At 49.5% G+C, this 19,855-nt stretch overlaps 1 protein-coding gene across 3 annotated transcripts in view; it reads left to right on the top strand.

Moving 5' to 3' along the window:
• Positions 1 to 14,840, top strand: part of Dgat2 (diacylglycerol O-acyltransferase 2) — a 30,305-nt gene extending 15,465 nt beyond the window's left edge. For 2 of the 3 annotated variants that reach the window (XM_020155443.2, XM_074082679.1), the window contains exons 3-8: positions 3,900 to 4,007; positions 4,354 to 4,424; positions 9,734 to 9,938; positions 10,515 to 10,689; positions 12,032 to 12,234; positions 13,676 to 14,840. In XM_020155443.2, the coding sequence (XP_020011032.1) occupies positions 3,900 to 4,007; positions 4,354 to 4,424; positions 9,734 to 9,938; positions 10,515 to 10,689; positions 12,032 to 12,234; positions 13,676 to 13,830 (917 nt within the window). In that variant the 3' untranslated portion in view covers positions 13,831 to 14,840. The other variant, XM_074082683.1, reaches the window with a different exon arrangement.
• Positions 14,841 to 19,855: the final 5,015 nt, after the last annotated feature.

Below are 19,855 nucleotides of genomic sequence, written 5' to 3'. Positions count from 1 at the left end.
TGGTTTGGGGAATAGAGCAAATTAAACTGACTTCCTCAGGGCTCAAACCTGAGCCTGGCTTGCATTTGGCCACTTACTAGAGTTCTGGAGTAGAGAGTACTGTGTAACCCCCTCCTTGTTCAGAAAGGAAGCAGGGTCAAGTGGGAGCAGATCTTGCACAGGGCCATGTGAGAAGAAAGCAAAGGAACCAGGACAAGACCCCAGGGGCTCCAGCCTCCCAGACCCCTGCCTAGACTGTTACACCAGCTCCCTTTGTCCCCATTTGCATTCAGAAGCCCCCACTCTCCCTATCTTGGTAGGTCAGGGCTTAAGTACCTTGTGCAGCCCTGATCCACGATCCACACAGCACATGATGGGAACTGGCTCCAAGCTGTAGGTTAGCAATCAATCAGGCCCAACCACAGCCCAGAAACCGGCCCAAGCATGTCTTTCAACACCTTTGTGTAGGTGGGAGCCTGGCCTGGGTGGATGGGCAGGTCTACAAAGCTGCTGTTAATTACTACCCTGAGAAGCCCCAATAGCTCCCTCCCATTGTGTCCCACGCCTGCTGGCAGAGGCTCACCCTGTATTGCAAAAGCTGCTGTGTCCTCCTTTGGATTCCCTCTGGACCAGAGAGTTTTACCATTTTTGTGGCATAGAGCCCTCTGGTATTTCTGGTTAAGCCTATGAACCTTCTCTGTGCTTTTAAATGTGTAATACAAGGTACATTGGATTTCAGAGGAAAACAGTGATGTTTAAATATGATCCAGTTAGACATGTAGTAATTCATGTACTTTTTTATTGTTACATTAAGAAAATCTACCAGCAGCTGTAATAATTACTGAATTTATCCTCCCTCCTCCCCTCCCCTCCCCTCCCCTCCCTTCCCTTCCCTCTCATCTCTCTCTCTGTCTCTCTCTATCTCTTGGCAGTACTTTATTTTTCCCTTTGGTGATACTGGAGTTTGAACTCAGGACCTTGTGCTTGCCAGGCAGGTGCTAGCACTTGAGCCACACCCCCAGTCCTTTTTGCTTTTGCTATTTTATATTGTTTCACTCCTGAACCAGGCTGTCCTGGACTACAATCCTGTTTAACTTCCTGCATAGCAGGATGACAGGCACATGCCACAGCACCCAGCTTTTTATTGGTTGAGATAAGGTCTCACAGACTTTTTGCCCAGGCTAGCCTCCAACCATGATCCTCCTGATCTCTCCCTCCTGAGTAGCTAGGATTAGAGGGTGAGCCACATGCCCACTGGTACCTGGGGTTTGAACTAAGGGCTTCATGCTTGCTAGGCAGGTTGCTCTACCACTTGAAGCATGCTCCCCAGTCCTTTTTTTTTGCTTTAATTATTTTTCAGATAGGGTGATGTTTTCTTCCCAGGGCCAGCCTCAGATCTCAATCCTCCTACCTTTTCCTCCCAACTATAATTCATAAGTAGTTATGAAAAGGAATGAGTTTTCAAGATATTGCAACTACTTATAATGTGATAGGAAAATATCTTTGTCTTCTATTGGTGACATGTCAGCAGGCACTGCTAATACTTCTGGGGTTTGTTACATTTAGAACTGAAGGAAATGCTAAATTTCCCTGAGACGATAAGTGAAAATTTAGATGTTAATTGCTGTCTCATCCAAGTCCATAGACTTACTCTGTGCCAGGCTATGTGTCAAGTTCAAACATCTCATCTTCCCAACACCCCATAAAGAAGTGGAGGCTCAGGCCTGAGCAGTGGCCAGTACATGGCCATGCCAAGGCTCCAGGTCTGTTTGGTCTCAGAGTCCCCACTCTTTGGCCCTACTGCAGCCTCCGCTGCCACTGAGCACCTACAGACTGCCCTGCACCATGGGCCTTAGTCGCCAGAGTTTTGCAACATGAGCTGCTTTGTGGCCACCAATCTGTGAGGTTGTGGAGTGAGTGAGCTCTTATAAGCACAGTGCTTATGTCTCAGGGGCCTAGTGGCATTGGTTCCTACTGCAGCTCTATGACCTAAGAATGTGGGACAGGGAGCAGCCTATTGTAGAGAGGACAAGGATAAAGCTCTGAGAAAGCATCATTTGGTAGGTTAGCTCACAGTTTTGTTCAATAAACCTTTCTGTGGTGGTGTCTGGGGCTCTGACCCGGTTTCAGGTCCCAAAGAGCTCAGGAGCTGATAGCTGTTTGCTGGAGGGAGTCTGACAGCAAGGTGGATGGTGAGAGAGGTGATGATGCTGTGCAGGGAAGGTAGCCCCCATCTGAGAGGTGCTGGGACTACAATGCCATTGGGCTATGCTCCTGCCAGTTTTCCTCTCCTCTGTCCAGAGCACCTTAGCCATAGAGTAAGGACAGGTTGGTGGGGACACTTTCCTTTCTAGAGATAGCAGCCCTCCAGGCAGTGGGACCCGGGGTTCAGCTCCTCTGTCTCCCCTACCCCTCAAGAGAGCCAGGGTTTGCAACACTGGTCGCCCAAGTCTTAGCCACACAGGCCCTGCTGAGGCCCACCTGCTGTACTCACCCAGCAGCTACAGAGGCTTGGATCCTTGTTGACTCTGGGGCCACAGTGGAGCCTTTCCAAGGCCAAGGAAGGGAACCTGAGGCAAACTGCTGAACAATGTGACTTTGTAAGCAACCTAAACAGAGATGTGGCTCTTTGCCCAACTGCCTTAGGAATGCCACATTTGCCTGTAACAGGGGCTGTGGGCTGCAGATCTATCCCAAGACTCACCTTCCCTATGCACAATGTCACTCCTACACTGTCCTGAGAAGCAGATGCCTGGTCACTCTGTATACAGAGTATACAGAGTAGCTGTTCCCTCATTTTAGCTACACAGGAAGGAGACTGGCTCAGGACTCTCGTACAAGACTGGATTGGGGATGACAAGGGCCACCATTTCCTGCCCTTAGGCTCACAGAGTCTGAATCTGGACCTATACTCTCCCATGGGGACTCAGAGAAGGCTCAGCATGGTGGGAAAAGAAGGCAGTGAATCCCTGGGCCAGGCAACCCCATGTCTAGGGGCTAGCCACAAGATGGACCAGGTTGGTACCAGCTCTCCTTCCCACTGGTGCCAGGTCATTCAGCCTATGACAGGCAGGCCCAGAACATAGAGACCAAGTAGAAAGTAGTGTCAGGGGAGTCTTCCAATAGTTCTGCTGGAATTTGAGGGGAGGCAAGCTAATGGGCTATGCCTTTGACCTGAGCCTGTCTGGCCTTCTATTGTGTTGGAAGGTTAACTCTCCTCCTGGGGCTGGAGTCCCCTATGGCATCTCTTTAGTGACAGTCTGAGACTTCTCATCTTTGGTGAACTTCTAAAGCCTAGCGGAGAAAATGGACTTCAGAGTCAGACACCAGTTTAAATCCTGGCTCTGGGTAGGGGGAGAGGGAGGGAGCGGAGTGGGTGGTAAGGGAGGGGGTGGGGGCAGGGGGGAGAAATGAACCAAGCCTTGTATGCACATATGAATAATAAAAGAAAAATGAAAAAAAAGAAAAAAAAAAATCCTGGCTCTGCCACTGTCCTGCCAAGGGACTTTGGGCAAGTCGCCCTCCTCCTTAGCCTCAGAGTTTTCATCTCATCTCTAAAAGGTAATAGTCACCTTGCCTCATTGGACACAGTGGTTCAGCCCAGTCTTAAGAAGTAGAGGGAGGCACTTGGAAGATATTTCTTTCCCTTGTCCACAGTGACTTTTCTGGGCAGCAAGGAGGCACAGCTTCACAAAAAGCTGAAGACTCCCTCCTCCAGTGCTGCTGCCTAGACCACAGAGCCTGCTGTGCCTCAGTGCAAGCCTGCCAGGGTCTAGGAGATGAGGCTCAGTCTGTGGGTCTGCTCCTCCCTGAGCTGGGGGCTTCCAGGGCCTGGAATGGGAGCCCTCTAGCTAGGCTTAGCTTATTGTCACTGGAAACACTGGGAGGACAGGACTGACTGGCCATCTGCCTCCCCTCAGGAGTGGCCTGCAGTGTCATCCTCATGTACACCTTTTGCACTGACTGCTGGCTCATTGCTGTGCTCTACTTCACCTGGCTGGCATTTGACTGGAACACACCCAAGAAAGGTAAGTGCCCCCCTGGGTCTCTCGCCCACTCCCTCTCTTCGCCCCACTCGGCAGCTGCAGCTCCTCCTCCTCCTGGGCACTCCCTCTTCTTATGTAACACCTGCTTTGTGGTGTGCTCTTTAGGGGTTTAGGTGGTGTGTGACTTTGGGTTGGGGGAATGGCTCAGAACTCCTCACTGTCTAATAAGGTTTTCATAACATGAGGGAATCCACTGGGCAGGGCCAAAGATATTGTGTGGATTGATAGGCACCTCCCACAGGGGTTCAGACCAACTCTATCTTGTCTGCCTTGCCCAAATGTTCCCCACCCCTACTTCTTCCCAACACTGTGTTTTGTTCCCTGGCAGGCGGCAGGAGATCACAGTGGGTACGGAACTGGGCTGTGTGGCGCTACTTTCGAGACTACTTTCCCATCCAGGTAAGGACTTGTGTCTTCTTGCTCAGTGGCCATGTGCCCATGCAGGCACTGTGCAACATCTCCCACTATGAGTGTCTGTTCATATGATACCCACCTTTTATGTGAGATTTGGATACATAATGGCATACCCAGTAAATACTCAGGAGCAGAATGCTGGTATTTCAGTCATAAGGGGAAACAAAGTTGTAGCAGTTGAACTTCACATTCAGCTCTGAGCTTCCTGGCAGACAAGGCAAAAAGAGAACATAATCATCACTGATTTCTTATTTGTTAGGGAAACAAGGCTTGTTTACTGATTGCCTGAGTGATGTAAGGAGCAGCTAGAATAGCAAGTATTATGGTTATTGTTTGCCTGCCCTTCTGGGAATATTAAGGACATAACTTATAATGGAGATAATTATCAAGTGCAATACTAAGGTAGTCCAAGTTCTTCTAGCCTGAACTGGGATCAGAACTGAATGCAATAGGTGTGAGAGGCTTTTATATCCCTCCAAAGGTCATATAGAACTGTCACTTCTCAGCCAGCCACTGGGGTCATGACCATGAGAAGACAGACCCAGGAAATTTGATGAGCAGTGGAAGAAGGAGAGGCTTGGGAAGGGCCTGTCTAAAACTGCTTCCAAGGATGTGTGGCCCTGAGAGCATAAGCCCTGAACTTGAGAAGTGAGGGAGAACAGCTGGTAAGGAGGAGAAAGGAAAGGGAGAACCTATTTATTAGGAGCCAACTTTCCCTCACTTACCCTGGAAGACAGCCATTAACTTTACCATTTTCTATAGAAGAGGAGCCTGAGGGTCAGAGAGTAGCAAAGCCAAGTAAAGCTAGTGAGCAACTGAGCTGAAATTCCAGTTGCTGTCCTGCCTCAAAGCCTGGGCTCTGTCCAGCCCAGAGTGCTACCTCTGTGCAGCAGAGTTGTGGGAAGTCATCTGGGCAGGAACTGCCCATGGGCTGGAAGAATGGGAATAGGACAAGCCTAGCATGACCCTGGCTAGGACCCTGTCTTCCAGGACACAGTAGATGCCTGTTAAGCAAGATTAGACCAAGGTGGTCTCTAGGTTTCCTTCCTGTGGCACTTTTGGCTGCCCAAGGGCCTCCACTCTGTTCCTTTGAGTACCCATCTTTGCTGGAGTAACCTCTGACAAGAATAATGGTGGCTCCATCTTGGCTTCATCTGTCCCCTGCCTGGTCTGCAAGCTTGGTGGTGAGGCAGAGCCAGCTGGTCCTGATGCACATGGGTGATGCTGGAGGATTGTGGATCGTCCTGGCACAATCCTGGAGGTTGGTCGCCCAGGGGAAAGACCTGTCCAGCCTGTTCCCTCAGCACCCAGCCCCAGCACACCCAGAGGCTGGCTCCCTCTGCTTACCTCTCCTTGCCCAGGACCTTCCTGTCCCTCGGAGTCAGGTTCCCTTTCCCTCCTGTCCTGACTCCCACATCTCTGGCTGTAAATGACCTGAGACTGCTGTGGCTGGAGGGATTTGCAGCATGGGACCAACCCTTTCATTTTGGAGGTGAGGCAGCTAAGTTCCAAAGAGAGCCAAGGTCTCGTCCAGACCACATAGCAGGTACATGGCAGCGGTAGCACTGGAATCCAGGCCTCCAGAATTTCCACCACCTGTTCCTCTGGGAGGGACTCATTTCCAGGTTTTCCCACTGGGTGGCTTTCTGTTTCCTGGGTCTCCCTCTTTTCCCTTGGCTTTTGGAGACCTGAGTGTACGTTCCTGTTCTCTCACTCCATTCACTGACTGGCCATTGTTGCTGATCGTCAGTGCTGGACTCTGCTGAGCATGTGGGCCTAGAAGAGTGAACCCTGGTCCCTGTCCCTGGGGTGGACTCAATGTCTAATGAGTCATGCTAGACTTTGTCACTTTCTGCACAGACTTGCTCAAGTTCACTGTCACTTGCCTCATTTGTAAAATAGAGCTGTTACATGACGAAAGGCGATAAATTACAGTCAAGGTAGACAATGATTGGCTCTGCTCTCTCTTTCCTGCCTCGGGGTCAGGCTCTAGTGCTCTCTCACCACTGTGGCCTCATCCCCAGGAAGCCTCCTGGATTCTGGTAGCCCCCTGTACCCAGAACAGGGTGACTTGATGAGCCTTGTTCAGACCTTCCCACCTGATCTTCACCCTGCCAAGAGAATCGAAACACAAGTTCACAAGGTGAGCTGCCTTGTGATGGCCCCTGGGGGCCAGGACCAAAGCCAAGCTGGCCCTGACAAAACCTGGGACATTGAGCCTCAACCCGAGGCATATGCTGGGCTCTGCTCTGCCCTGTCCCTTCGCTCCCCTGCCAAGGGAGGATTTGACCTTGGTGATTTGTGTGTGAGCCTCCCATTCCCTCACCTTTTCCTGGCCCCCTGCCACCAGTTATGTAGTGAGAATTTATAGCTATACCACCCCAGCCCTTGTTTGCTGGGGAGGAGGACTTTTCTCTCTTTGCCATCAGAGAAGTCCAGCTGGCTCAGAGAACATGCTTCTCCTGGCATAGGTGAGGCTTAGCCATCAGCGGCAGACACCAGAATTCCAGCCACCTAGAAGAGGAGTGGGCACTGCCCTGGGTAACCGCTCCCTGAGGTATAGGCAGGACCTTTGAAGAGGAGACTTAGAAAGACTCTCTGAGCTTCAAATCATCTTTCTGTCCAACTGCCTCATTTCACAGATGGACAGACTAAGGCCCAGAGAAGGGGGACTATCCCAAACAGAGTTACAAAGCATGTCAGTGGCAGGACTAGTGTAGGAGTCAGGGCTGCGTGCCTCACAGATGGATTCTACTCCTGCACTCTTGCATCCCTCTGCTGCCATGCCCTGTGTGAGCCTCAGTGAGCCTTTGCTCCTTGAGTGTCTCCTTCTGTGTCAGACTAGGGAGGACAAGCCTATCTGAGCACCTTTCCTGTTCTGGGAGCAGAGCGTGCAGAGTGACCTGCCAGGAATGTATCCCAGGCTCATATTAGCTAGCAGGCCTGCCCTGGGTGCCCTGTTGGGTTGAGACTTTGCCATGAGGGCAGGCTTGTCAACAGAGCCCTCAGCAGCAGTGCCCTTCCTCCTTCCTCCAGAATGGACATTCTCCCCCATTCAGCGCTGGGGGAGGGGAGTGTGACAGGAAGATAGATCAAAGCTGTATCAGATGTCTGCATTCTTCTGGGTATGGCACCAAGGGCCATTAATCTGTATGGTGCACCCTCGTCCTCATTGAACCCTGTGGCCCATCAGATAGAGCCTTGGGGAGGGAGGAAATGATTCAAAGGGCCAAGTAGGCTCCCACCAAGTGACTCATCTCCATCACAGTGGCCAGCGGGAAAGTATAGCTGAGTAGTCTTGTTCAATGTGAAGATGATTCTCTGTGACCTCCTCAGGAAAGGCAGCAGCAACTTTCTCTAGGCCCTGTGTCCAAGGAATGACCTGGAGCTACAGGGCTCTCTGATTCATTCTGTGTTTTGGCTCCTTGGTGACTGGGACAGGCCTGGGCCCAGTCATCAGTTAGGAGCAAGTTTCTGGTACTGCACCTGGGCTCTTTTCCCAGTGCCTGCTTTTTCCATGGGAAGCAACTTCAGGTGTGCCCTGCTTCTTGTAGATCTCTCTCTGCTTCTACCTCTGGCCGTGGGGGAGCCACTGGTTTTCCCATCATCTGGTGGGCAGCTTGATGGTTGGTCTTTTCAAGCAGCTTTGATCTGCTTGTCAAAGGCAGAGTGAGAGAGGGAGTATAAGTGTCCTGTGAACGGGGTGTCACTAGGGAATCTGGCTCACATTTATACATACTGACAGTGACAGAGCTGGGAATGGTGTCTGCCACCCTAAACTGTCTGCTCAGACCTCTGTCTCTTTTGTTTTGTTTGGTGAAACTGGACTTTGCTCTTGCTAGGCAGGTGCTCTACCACTTGAGCCATACCGCCAGCCTTTTTTTTTTTATTGGTACTGGGGCTTGAACTCGACCTCACGCTTGCTAGGCAGACATTCTACCGCTTGAACCACTCCACCAACCCAAGCCTCTGTCTCTCGAAGATTTGGATTTCCATTTTCTGAAGCTGTCATCGCCACATACATACCACCGCCACCACCAAAATCGAGGATGAGGACCTTCACTTAGCCAGAAGGTTCTTAAATCTGCATTTGTGAAAAATTTGCTCTTACAATGTTCTGCCAGTGTGACAAGGGACTCTGCTTCCAGCCAACACCAGTGTAGCAAAGGGACACTGTCAAGCACTCAGGCAGGAATGTGGGTGCCACCTCTTCTAGGCAGGGTAGCCCAAAAGATCAATGTGTTCATACCCTTTGGCCCAGGAATTGTATTTCTGGAAGTTTATCCTACAAAGCAATCAGAAATGTGGACAAAGATGAGGTATTTGCTGAAGTATTTGTTTGTAAAGGGAAAATGTGTATGGACCCTTTAAAAATGTCCATCAACTGGTATTTGAGTCAGTGCTGTTAGGTACAGCATGGCTGTGCCAAAGAAGAGGAATGCAGTTGTGAGAAGAGATGTTGCTGTGGGACCCTGATAAGCACAAATCACTAGGGTTTATTTGATGGAAAATGCTGTCAACACTACAACCTCAAGATTGTGGTTTTTGAGAAAGAACCCAGCATGTCAGAGCAGTTTGATTTTCTTTTTACTTTCCTGTATTTAAAAAAAATCTGTTTATTATTTTTCTAATCAGAAAGTGATATGTGATAAACAAAATCCCCTTACTGTCCCTCCCCTCACACTCTCCACCCTGTCATGTTCCATCAGGCCACCTGCACTATCCCTTGTTTGCACTGGAGGAGTGGGAGGTGGGCTGTATGGGGTTGTCCTGTAAACCACTGAAGAGCCCTCAGGGTGCAGAGTCCAGACAGATCCTCCCTGCAAGGGGCTCTCAGACCAGGGAGGCCCACAGGGGGCAGAATTGCAATCAAGGCCCTCTTGCCAAACTAGGGATCTTGGCCTCTGCCCTGATAGAGGCTGGGCACTACTCTTTATTTGGAGTGGGCTATGTTAAATTTGGGATTTAGATCCATCACTCTAGCTGTGGTGAGGAAGGTAAACCCAGACAGAGGGAATGCAAGAGATTCTGAAGTATGAATAAATGGACTCAGTGTGTGGTTGGGAAATAAGGGGACTGAGGAGTCACAGCCCAGTGGCTGCCAGTCACTGCCAGTCACCAGTACTGTGGGCCCCATGATAAGAGTCCAAGGTTAGGTTTGGAGAGCCACTGCATTCCTTTGGGCTCACAGAGTCCCAGGGGACATGGCATGTTGAGTTCCTTCCCCACCTTCCAGGTGGGCTTCAGTACCCCTTTCCTGGCCATTTGCCTCTGATCCATGGTTTTCCTTGTAGCTGGTGAAGACACACAACCTGCTGACTACCAGGAACTACATCTTTGGGTACCACCCACATGGCATCATGGGCCTGGGGGCCTTCTGCAACTTCAGCACAGAGGCCACTGAAGTGAGCAAGAAATTCCCTGGCATAAGGCCCTACCTGGCCACATTGGCTGGCAACTTCCGGATGCCTGTGCTTCGGGAGTATTTGATGTCTGGAGGTGAGAATCTTCTCCACCTACCTCTGCTGGGCTACACTGTCAAGACCTGAGCTTCCCCAGGAGCAGGGTGGCACGGGGAACCAACACACAATGCCCACTGGGTGCTGGCCCCATGCAGGGAGGTGCAAGCTGCTGGACTCACTAGGTCAGAGGTGCTGTTCATAGGGTCTTCAGGATGCATCTTGACTGACACCTTCCTAGGATGCCTTCTCTGACTCGCTTTTCTGAGTACCCCAGCCTTATTGTACATCCTGATCATCATCCATGCCACCTATCATTTATCCACCTGTCATGATCCCCACCACCCTGACTCATTAAGATCCCCAGTACCCAGCCTGGCAGAGTTAGGACCCCAGGGAATGTTTGCTGAATTGAGTTCCCCAAACTTTGTATCCTTCTCCCCACTTTGCAGATAAGTAAGCCAAGGCTCAGAGAAATGAATAGCACAGGGACAAATAGCTTCTAAGTGGGTGAGTTAGGTTTGGGGTTCGAGTACAGGGTTTTCTGTTTCCCCCTTGACTGTGCAGGGAGTAGTGTGTACCCCATGCAGTCCTGATTATATGTCCCCACCCCCAGGCATCTGTCCTGTCAACCGGGACACCATAGACTACTTGCTTTCAAAGAATGGGAGTGGCAATGCCATCATCATCGTAGTGGGGGGCGCCGCTGAGTCCCTGAGCTCCATGCCTGGCAAGAATGCAGTCACCCTGCGGAACCGCAAAGGCTTTGTGAAACTCGCCCTGCGCCATGGGTGAGTGCTTACGTGCACACGCACATGTACACACCTGTTCAGTGCTTTCCTTAGCCCAGACAGCAGGTTCCTGGAGAGAAGGTCCAGATCCCAGGAAGGCAAAGAAGGGGAAGGAAGGTTGGAGTCTGGAGTGTATAATTCAGACCAAGTTTACCCAAGTGTAGCTGGGGAAAAGATGTGGCCTGTGTCCCCTGGGCCCTTACAGGTAGACTGGGTGGCCAGGCTCATGTAGGATGTGTGGAGACTTATCACCTGAGGGCTCTGGGGTGTGGCTTAGTGGTAGAGTGAGTGTTTAGTAGTGTGTGAGGCCTTGAGCTCCATCCCTAGCCTCAAGGAAAAACAAAAAGGACTTAATCACCTGTAGCCAAAATATGTCATGCTGCTAGGAGAGCAAGAGGCCAGGAAGGAGATGGCATGGCTAGAAGCATCAGGGAAAGCTTGTTGGAGGGTGACCATGAGGACAAGAGAGGAACTGGCAGCTTGGATCTCTGTGACCCTTTCTAGAAAGCCAGGGGCTCAGTCCAGTTGCTCCTGTGCAGTCCATTCTGTTCGACAACACATCCAGTGCCATGGTCCTGTTTGGTTCCCCAGCAGCCCAGCAGGTAAGGAGACTGAGACCCCATTTCCCACCGAAGAGGACCGAGTGAGGCTGTCAGGTGCAGAACCAAGCTGTTTGCTATCCACATCCACTGCCTTCCTCCAGATCTGGGCTCTAGGCAACCTTGAAATAGGGTCCTGGGGTGACGGGCCGCCAGCATAGGCCAAAGCAGGAAAGGTGTGACCTGTGGTCATACAAATTAGTAGAGGACACCAGGCCATGACATAGAGGTCCCACATATCCTGAAGTGTGGCCAGGGGAGGGCAGCCCTCCTCTCTGTCCCATACTGTCTCTCTGAACCATACCTCAGGCTTCAAAAGAGGCTGCTCTGCAGAGCCCAGCCCTTGTGACACTCTAATAAGACCTAGTCTTTGCCTTCACCAATGGCAGGGATGGAAGATGGGCAGACAGTGACAATGCAGTATTCTGAGGCTTTGACATGGGGTGACTCCAGGGTTGAGAGTAGTGTGGGATGGGCAGGGACAGGGAGGCCTTCCCAGCAGAGGCTGGCACCAATGGATGAGGGTAAGAACAGGTATTCCAGAGCAGGTGCTCTACCCTCCATGTCCTCTTAGTTCCTAGCACATGGGTAGAGGACCTATTAGATTAGGGGTGAGAGACATGTGGTTCTGGTCTATCTCAGGAGGCAGGGGGCAGCTTGGCTGGTGTCCAGAGCTACTAGCATAACAGAAGGATCCAAAGCCAGTGACTGGAGTGTGATGGACCCTGGCCTCTCCCTTGCAGAGCTGACCTGGTTCCCACTTACTCCTTTGGGGAGAATGAGGTATACAAGCAGGTGATCTTCGAGGAGGGCTCCTGGGGCCGATGGGTCCAGAAGAAGTTTCAGAAGTACATTGGCTTTGCCCCATGCATCTTCCATGGCCGAGGCCTCTTCTCCTCTGACACCTGGGGGCTGGTACCCTACTCTAAGCCCATCACCACTGTTGGTAAGTCCCCAGTCTGCACACCATGGTGGGATCTCAGGGCAGGCCAACTGGCTCTGATGGCCATGGGTGCTAGTGGGAGTAAGTAGGTAGGCATCACCATGAGCCAGGCACTGTAGCAGGTGAGAAAAGATCCAGAGGTAGGTTCACAGTGCCCACTAGCCTGTAAGTAATGACTATTTTACAGCAAAGACTATGGGGTGATGTGATGGGAGCTGTGTGGGGCTCTAGGTGTCACAGTGGACCCTACTGAGGAGATGACTCTTACACTGCCAGTTGCTAGGAGTTAACCAGCAAGAGGAGAAGAGAGTTGCTGTCAGAAAGAAAGGCCTAGGGGAAGTTCCAGAAGCAAGATTGTATAGATTTTTCATGAACAGAAAGAAAAAAGTCAAAACAGCTAGAGCATAGACCTGTGAGAAGTGTAGCAAAAAACGGTGTTGGTTTGGGTGTCTTTGGGACAAGTTAAGAGGATTTCAGAGAATTGACTTTTGTGGGCATTAGTGTACGTTGTATGTGTGGTGGGGGGCCATGGATTAAAGATCACAAGCCAAGATCTCATGGGAGCATGTGGCCCTGAGCACTGGGTGTGCTTGAAGGGCCAAAGCTCACACAGATAGTCACCCGTTATCAGAGGCAGGTGTTTGCTTTTAGACAGAGTCCAGGAAGCAGGAGCACCTCCCTTGTGGATGTGGCTGAAGAGGGGACAGGTCCTGAGGGCAGTGAGAAGGCCTTAGCTCCTCACCTTGAGGGCAGAAAGCTGCTGGCTGGCACAACGGGCAGGTTCAGATTAGCCTTTTAAAGTGCCTCCTGCTGAATAGAAACAGTTCCAGTGAGCAAAGCAGGAAGCCACAAAACAAGTCCCCAGGCTTTCTTGGTAGCCAGTGGCTTGGACTGAGGGAGTGGCAGTGGAGATGGAAGGAAGAGAAGGCATGGATCAGGGAGAAATCTTAGAAAGTAGTACTGGCAGGACTTTGGGATGAGCTGGGTTTGGAGGTAAAGTAGGACCCCTCTCTCTCCCACCCTTACCACTCTGCTCAAATCATGTCCCACTCTTTTCAGAATCCTAAGAAAGTCTTACAAGGAAGATTCCCCAGGTGGTAGATGAGGAAACTGAGATTTAGAAATACAACACAGTTGCCCAGAGCACATCAAAAGCAAAGCTGTTCACTTGATGCCATGCCTCTCACAGAAACTTCTAGCCAGAGTTCAATGGGTTGATTTCATTTGCTGCTCAGTGGCTGTATGGCCTTGAGCAGGTTGCTTCCCATGCTTCTGGGCGTCAGTATTCTCATCTCTGAAAGGGGACAGTCTGAAGTGAACCCATAGTCCCTGGCACATGGTTCACACATAGCACAGGATCACTGCCATAAGCATCACGCTGGACCTTTGGGAAGGGGACACCCAATGGCATTGACTGACCAGGTGCCTCTGCTTCTTCCTGCAGTGGGAGAGCCCATCACCATCCCCAAGCTGGAGCATCCTACCCAGCAGGACATTGACCTGTACCACACCATGTATGTGGAGGCCCTGGTGAAGCTCTTTGACAAGCACAAGACCAAGTTTGGTCTCCTGGAGACTGAGGTCCTGGAGGTGAACTGATCTAGCCCTGAGGGGCCAGCTCCTGGAAGGAACCAGCGGCAAATCGTTTTCTACCGAGTTCTCAAGTGCTTTTTGTTCTGTAAATCTGGAAGTGTCATGGGTGTCTGTGGGTTATTTAAAGGAAATTATAATTTGTTAAACCATTACAATGTTAGGTGTTTTTTAAGAAGGAAGAAGTCAGTATTTCAAGCTCTTTCACTTCCAGTGTGTCCTGTCCTATTCTAGGTGGTGGTTCACACATAGGGCCGTTTCTTCTGCTCTTTCCAGAATGACAGAGAAAACTTGGCCCTGGCTAACTACAGGACGGACAGCCCTTAGTGATTCAGGACAGTTAGAGATCTACTCTTTGCCCCAGGGATGACAGACAAAGGCCACTGTAACACAAACACCTCCATTCCCACTACCCTTTGCGTGCTGTCAGACTGATCCCTCTTGCTGAGGGGAGGACATTAAGGGCACAGTTGCCACATTTGGGGAGGGCTTTGGGAGCATCTGGAATGCTCCAGCTTTAGTCTTCTCTTTGCCTTTTCACACTATTTCCTCCACCACCCCCTCCCCTGAGTCTTTCCAATCTGAGTCTAGCCTGGCTTCCTGTGATAATCTGCTGGGAACAGGGCTGTCACAGAGGTATCATTTTTTGGGTTATTCAGCCACTGAGTGCTGGTGGAGTGACTGGTTTTGCTCAGTCCAGCTCAGCTTTGATGGGGAGCATATCTTTCCAGCAGCCTCAGCTAAATTATACCCCACATATGGCTCACCTGAGTCATACCCCATCTGGTGTGAGGAAGGGTCCTTCTGTTCACAGAGGAGTCTAGCCTCCTGCTCAGCACACTGGGTCCAGGACAGGAGGCCCCTGAACCCAAGCCTTATGTGTGTGCCTTTCTGAGGGTGTTGGGCCAGGGAGGAAACCCAGCCCCTCCCTGTGTATTCTGTTTTCTCTCCATGAGATCACTGTACCATGTCTGACTTTTGTATTTTCTTAGACAAATAAACAGAAACGAGAAACCCTCCATGAGTCGTTGCTGGGGCTGTATCTGCACGTGGGCATGGCCAGGGAAGACCATGGCCTCCACTGTGCTGCCTGCTGGACCCTCTGGTGTTCCAGTTATTTACTGCTGTGTGACAAATGACATCAAAGCTTAGTGGCTTCAAACATGTGCTCTCACAGTCCTGAGTCAGGAATTGAGGCTTTGCTAGGTCCTGTCCTTTGGTTCTCTGCCAAGGCTGCCATCCAGGTGTCAGCTGAGTGAGGGAGGACCCACTCCCCAGTTTCCTCATGGGGGTGGTGGCTGTTAACCAGAGGCCATTTTCAGTTCCTTGACACATAGGCCTTTCCACGGAGTGGCTCACAGCATGGAGGCTGGCTTTTTTAGAGCTGATGAGAAGTGCTAGTATGCAGGAAGAGTGTGTGAGCCACAGCCCTTTGTAACCTGATCTTTGGAGTGATGTCTTATTCCTTTTGCCATCTTTTTAGATGCTCCATGTCCAACTCACACTTGAGAGGAGGGTGAATGCCAGGAGGCAAGAGCCATGGGTTGCTGCTTCTCAAGTGCCCACCGTCTGTGTCAAAGGGCTACTTGTCCAGCTGGAATGTCTCTGCAGAGTTGGGCTAGAAAAGTCCATATAGGCTGCCCAAATGGTATTCCCTGCCCCTGACCTCAGCTATACCAAAGAGGTAACCTCGTGGTTACAAGGTCTCACAAGACACTACTTTTCTGTGTCTTATGAGTACTAAGCACCTAAAGTACTAAACTGGGAACCCTTCCCAACTGAGACCAGTGGCTTCCAATCTCCTTGCTGCCCACAATGCCTGCCCTGGCCTATCTTTGCCATTCATCCACCTCAGGGACAGCTCCTCTGTGTTACAAGCTGTGAATGGGCTGCAGAGACTTTGGGGAGGTAATGCCTGAGCTGGGCCTTGAAGAGCAGCTGGAAGTTTGCCAGGAAGGAGGGCAGGCAGAGCAGCAGGTGCAAAGGTTGGGGAGGCAGTATTGCTGATTTGAAAGACCAAGTGGTAGTGGAGGAGGAGTCTGTGGGGCTTGGCTTGAACAGGGCTTTGGTTTCTTTCTTTTTATTTTTTTTGGTGGTAATGGAGTTTGAACTTAGGGCCTTGCTCTTGCCAGGCAGGCACTTCCTAGCACTCAGCCTGTTTTTCCTTTATTTTCAAATTTTATGTCTGGGCGGGTCTGGACCACCATCCTCCTATTTATGCTTTCTGTGTGGCTGGGATAACAGGCAAGAATGACATGCCCATCTTTTTACTGGTTGAGATGGGGTCTTGTGGACTTTTTGCCTGGGCTTGCCTTGAGCAACTATCCTTCTTGTCTCTGACTCTCAAGTAGCTAGGGCCGTACGTGTGAGCCACTGCATCCAGGCTTGATTTCTTCAGAGAATTGTTAGGTGGCCAGGAGGGCACAGCATTGAGAGGAAGTCCTGGAGGGTTTGGGATTTTTACTTGTTTGCTTTGAGGCAGGGTCTTACCATGTAGCTGGTCGGGAACTTAACTATGTATTCTCATGCCTCAGCCTCCTGAGTGCTAGAAACAAGCATGTTTCACTGCGCCCAGCTTGTGAGGAGGTGCTCTGGAGGGGTCAGCAGAAGCTGGCTTCTGTGGCACCGGACAGGCCTTAGGAAGGAGAGCTCAGGTCAGAGGGTCAACCATTTCTCTTAGGGTGAAGGTAAGGCCTCTTTTCTGATGAGAGGCTCAGGCCCACACCCACCCCGAGCCTCCAGCCTTAGGCTGACCCTACAATGGGTTGTAACCTCAGTCTCTGGTTTCAGATCAAGCCCTAACCCTAACAGGGCTCACCCCACAAAGGGAGGTCATTATTCTCAACCATGAATTTTGTGAATTGTGAAGGCCTACGTATTAGGGAACTCAGCAATCTCTGCTTAATGAGAACATCGATCAGAGCTGGGTTCCAAACCCCAGAGCAGAGGCCAACTCTGATCTCAAGCTGTGCCTGGGGAGCTGCAGGAGGATGCTGGGACTTTTTACCTTGGGAGAGGGAATTGGAACGTCTTACCAGAAGGCCCTTTGCCCTTCCGTGGCAGGCGGGGTTTGCTGTTTCAGACTGATTATCATTTCCATGATCTACCTGTGATTCCAAGATATGGCCACAAGGGGGCACTGAGGATAATATTGAGGTGACTGTCATAGGCTCCCTAACCTTTCCTTTCACATTTTTACCCTGGGGCAGAGAAGCTGGAGATAGTAAAATTGTGAACTCACAGCTGCTAGGACTAGACAGGAACTGAGCAATCTTGTAGAGCAAATACTTGGGAAAGTTGACATGGAGAGACCAAGGGCCTCGCTTCTTATCACACTGCAAATCAATGTTTATTGCATGCTTTCTGTTGACGGGCGCAAGAGGCTTCCAAACTAAATTGTTCCTAGGTGTTTGTAATGTGAGTAGGGAGAGAAAACTAAATAAATAAAATTTATTTTTATTAAATTTTTTTTGGTGGTACTGCTGTTTGAGCTCTGAGCCTCACACTTGCCAGGCAGGTGCTTTCCCACTTGAGCCATGCCTCCTTTCTTGCTATTTTTTTTTTTTAGGTAGGGTTCTAGACATTGCAACTGCCTGACTGTCGGCAGAACTAGCCATCCAGTCATAGTGGATTCTGTTCTACTCTTTCTCCTTTCCCCCACTTCAGTACCTTTTTGCTGATCCTGCTATCAAATGTCTTTCAAACTATTCCTTCCTTTCTTATCCCTAAAATCATGTTCTAATAAGTGCTGGCTTTAGCCCAAGACACCTCAAGTACCATCCGCATTACCCTAGTACTTACCCTAGCTGAGCCTTAGCTTCTGCATCTGGAAGATGGGTATAAATCTTACTCCTGAATAAGTGACATAATAGGTATCTACATACATGATACAGAAATTGAAAATCTTCATCCCAGCCGTGGCCCCAGCTCCTTACCAGGAAACAGCAGCATAAAAGCAAATGGACAGGAGTATATCCCAATAAAATTTTTTTTAAATAAAGTATATATTAAGTAACACTCTTTCCTTAGGGGTAGTAGAAGGTATAACAGCACTGGAGTTCATGCTTTAGAATTTCCGCTCAATACTGGAAACATGACCTTAAGTGAGTGCAGGACTGGCACTGTTGCCAGGACACACAAAAACTGCTTCCTATAATGTTTACTGCATACCACACACTTGATAAGTTATGGTTTTTTTAAATGTGAGCGGTAGGGAGGTGCCCCCATCTCTCCCCTGCTACAAAACCCCATTGCAGTAGGCCCTCTTGAATAAAGTCTGCTTTGCTATTCTTTTTCATTATCTTTTTTTTTGAGACGGTCTCACGCCATGGCCCAGGTTGGCCTCAAACTCACAATGCTCCTGCCTCACCCTCCTAGGTATTGAGATTATGGGCATGCACCATCACACTAGGCTTCATGCTCTACCATTCTTTAATAAATCAATTAGCAAAGTAAGATTTAGGTTTTGATGAGCAAAATATTATGAGAAAAATTTTAATTTTGTCTATAGGAAATAATTATATGATGAACATTAGAAGATTTTAAGAATTATTTTGTTTGGAAACAATCTCACAAAGTTATAAGTATAATACAAAGAATTTCTTTTCCTACACGATTGGAGAGTAAGTTGCAGACATGGTACCCATAATACCTAACAAGAATGTTGTGTGTGGGAGGATACCTCAGTGGTAGAGCACTTGCCAGCATGCCTGGCTTCAATCCCCAGCACTGCAAAGGAAGAAAAATAGAACTTTATCCTACATAACCACAGTAACAAAGTAAAATCATTACTACCATCTAATTCACAGGCTTAATTCAAATTTTGCCATTTGTCTTCATGTGTGTTTTAGCAAAAGGATCAAGTTCAGAGTCACAGGTTATTGCAGTCTCCTTTGACCTGAAACAGTCCCTGTATGTTTCCTTGACTATCACAACCTTGATAATCGAAGGTACAGGATCTCTTAGAACGCCATTCAGTTTTGTTTTATCAGTTCCTCATGACTGATTCAGATTGTCTGTCTTAGCCAAAATATGACAGGCTCAATGGGCTCTTCTCATCCCATCCGGTTTGGTGCATATGATTTCACTTTGTCCATTACTGGTCACTTTGATCACTTGATTGCGATGGTAACTGCCACATTTTTCCATTGTAAAGTTACTTGTTTTCTTCATACTTTGAGACTTTGTAAATATCTCCTTCCTTACAAAACATTTTCTTTTCTGACCACAACTCATCGATTTGTATTTTAGTCAAAGGATTATAAGCCATTCTACTATTTATTTTGATACTCAAGCTGCCCCAGATTTGGGCAGTAGGAACTACTTCAAACTGACTTTTGTGTCCCCCTTATTTTTTGGCAGTACTGTGGTTTGAACTCAGGGCCTTGTGGTTTCCAGACAAGCACTCTACCACTTGAACCATGCCCCCAGTCCCTTTTTGTTTTATTTTTCAGATGGAGTCTTGTATTTATGCCCAGACCTGCCCAGACTGCTACTCCATTTGTGCTTCCTCTGAAGCTGGGATGACAGGTGTGCCACCACACTCAACTTTTATTGGTTGAGATGGGGGTTTCACTAACTTTTTTTTTCCCCCAGGCTGGAGTCTCCCAACCTCAGCTTCTCAAGTAGCTGGAATTACAAGTGTGAGCCACCAGACTCAGAAGAAGACACCCTTTTGTATCTTTGTTTTGGTTTTTGGCAGCACTGAGGTTTGAACTCAGGGGCCTCATGCTTGTTAGGCAGGCTCTCTTAATACTTGAGCCACTCATCGATCCCTTTTTTGTGTAGGGATTTTTTGAGATAGGGTCTCTGGAACTATTTGCTTGGGGCTGGCTTTCAACTGCCATCTTCTTGATCTCTGCCTCCTGAGTAGCTAGGATTACAGGCATGAGCCACCGGTGCCTGGCTTCTTTTGTGTCTTCTTGACATTGTTTGCCTCCATCATTTTTCTGAGCATGTCCTTACTGTCTGGCTAGCTAGATGTACCAGGATAATCTTGTGCTTCTTTCTCACCCAGTGCTGGAACTGGCCCCCT

Source organism: Castor canadensis, chromosome 1 (genome assembly GCF_047511655.1).
Source record: "Castor canadensis chromosome 1, mCasCan1.hap1v2, whole genome shotgun sequence".
In the NCBI taxonomy this organism is placed as follows: Eukaryota; Metazoa; Chordata; class Mammalia; order Rodentia; family Castoridae; genus Castor; species Castor canadensis.
Note: the sequence above shows the minus strand (reverse complement) of the source record. Positions and strands in the feature narration are given on the sequence as shown.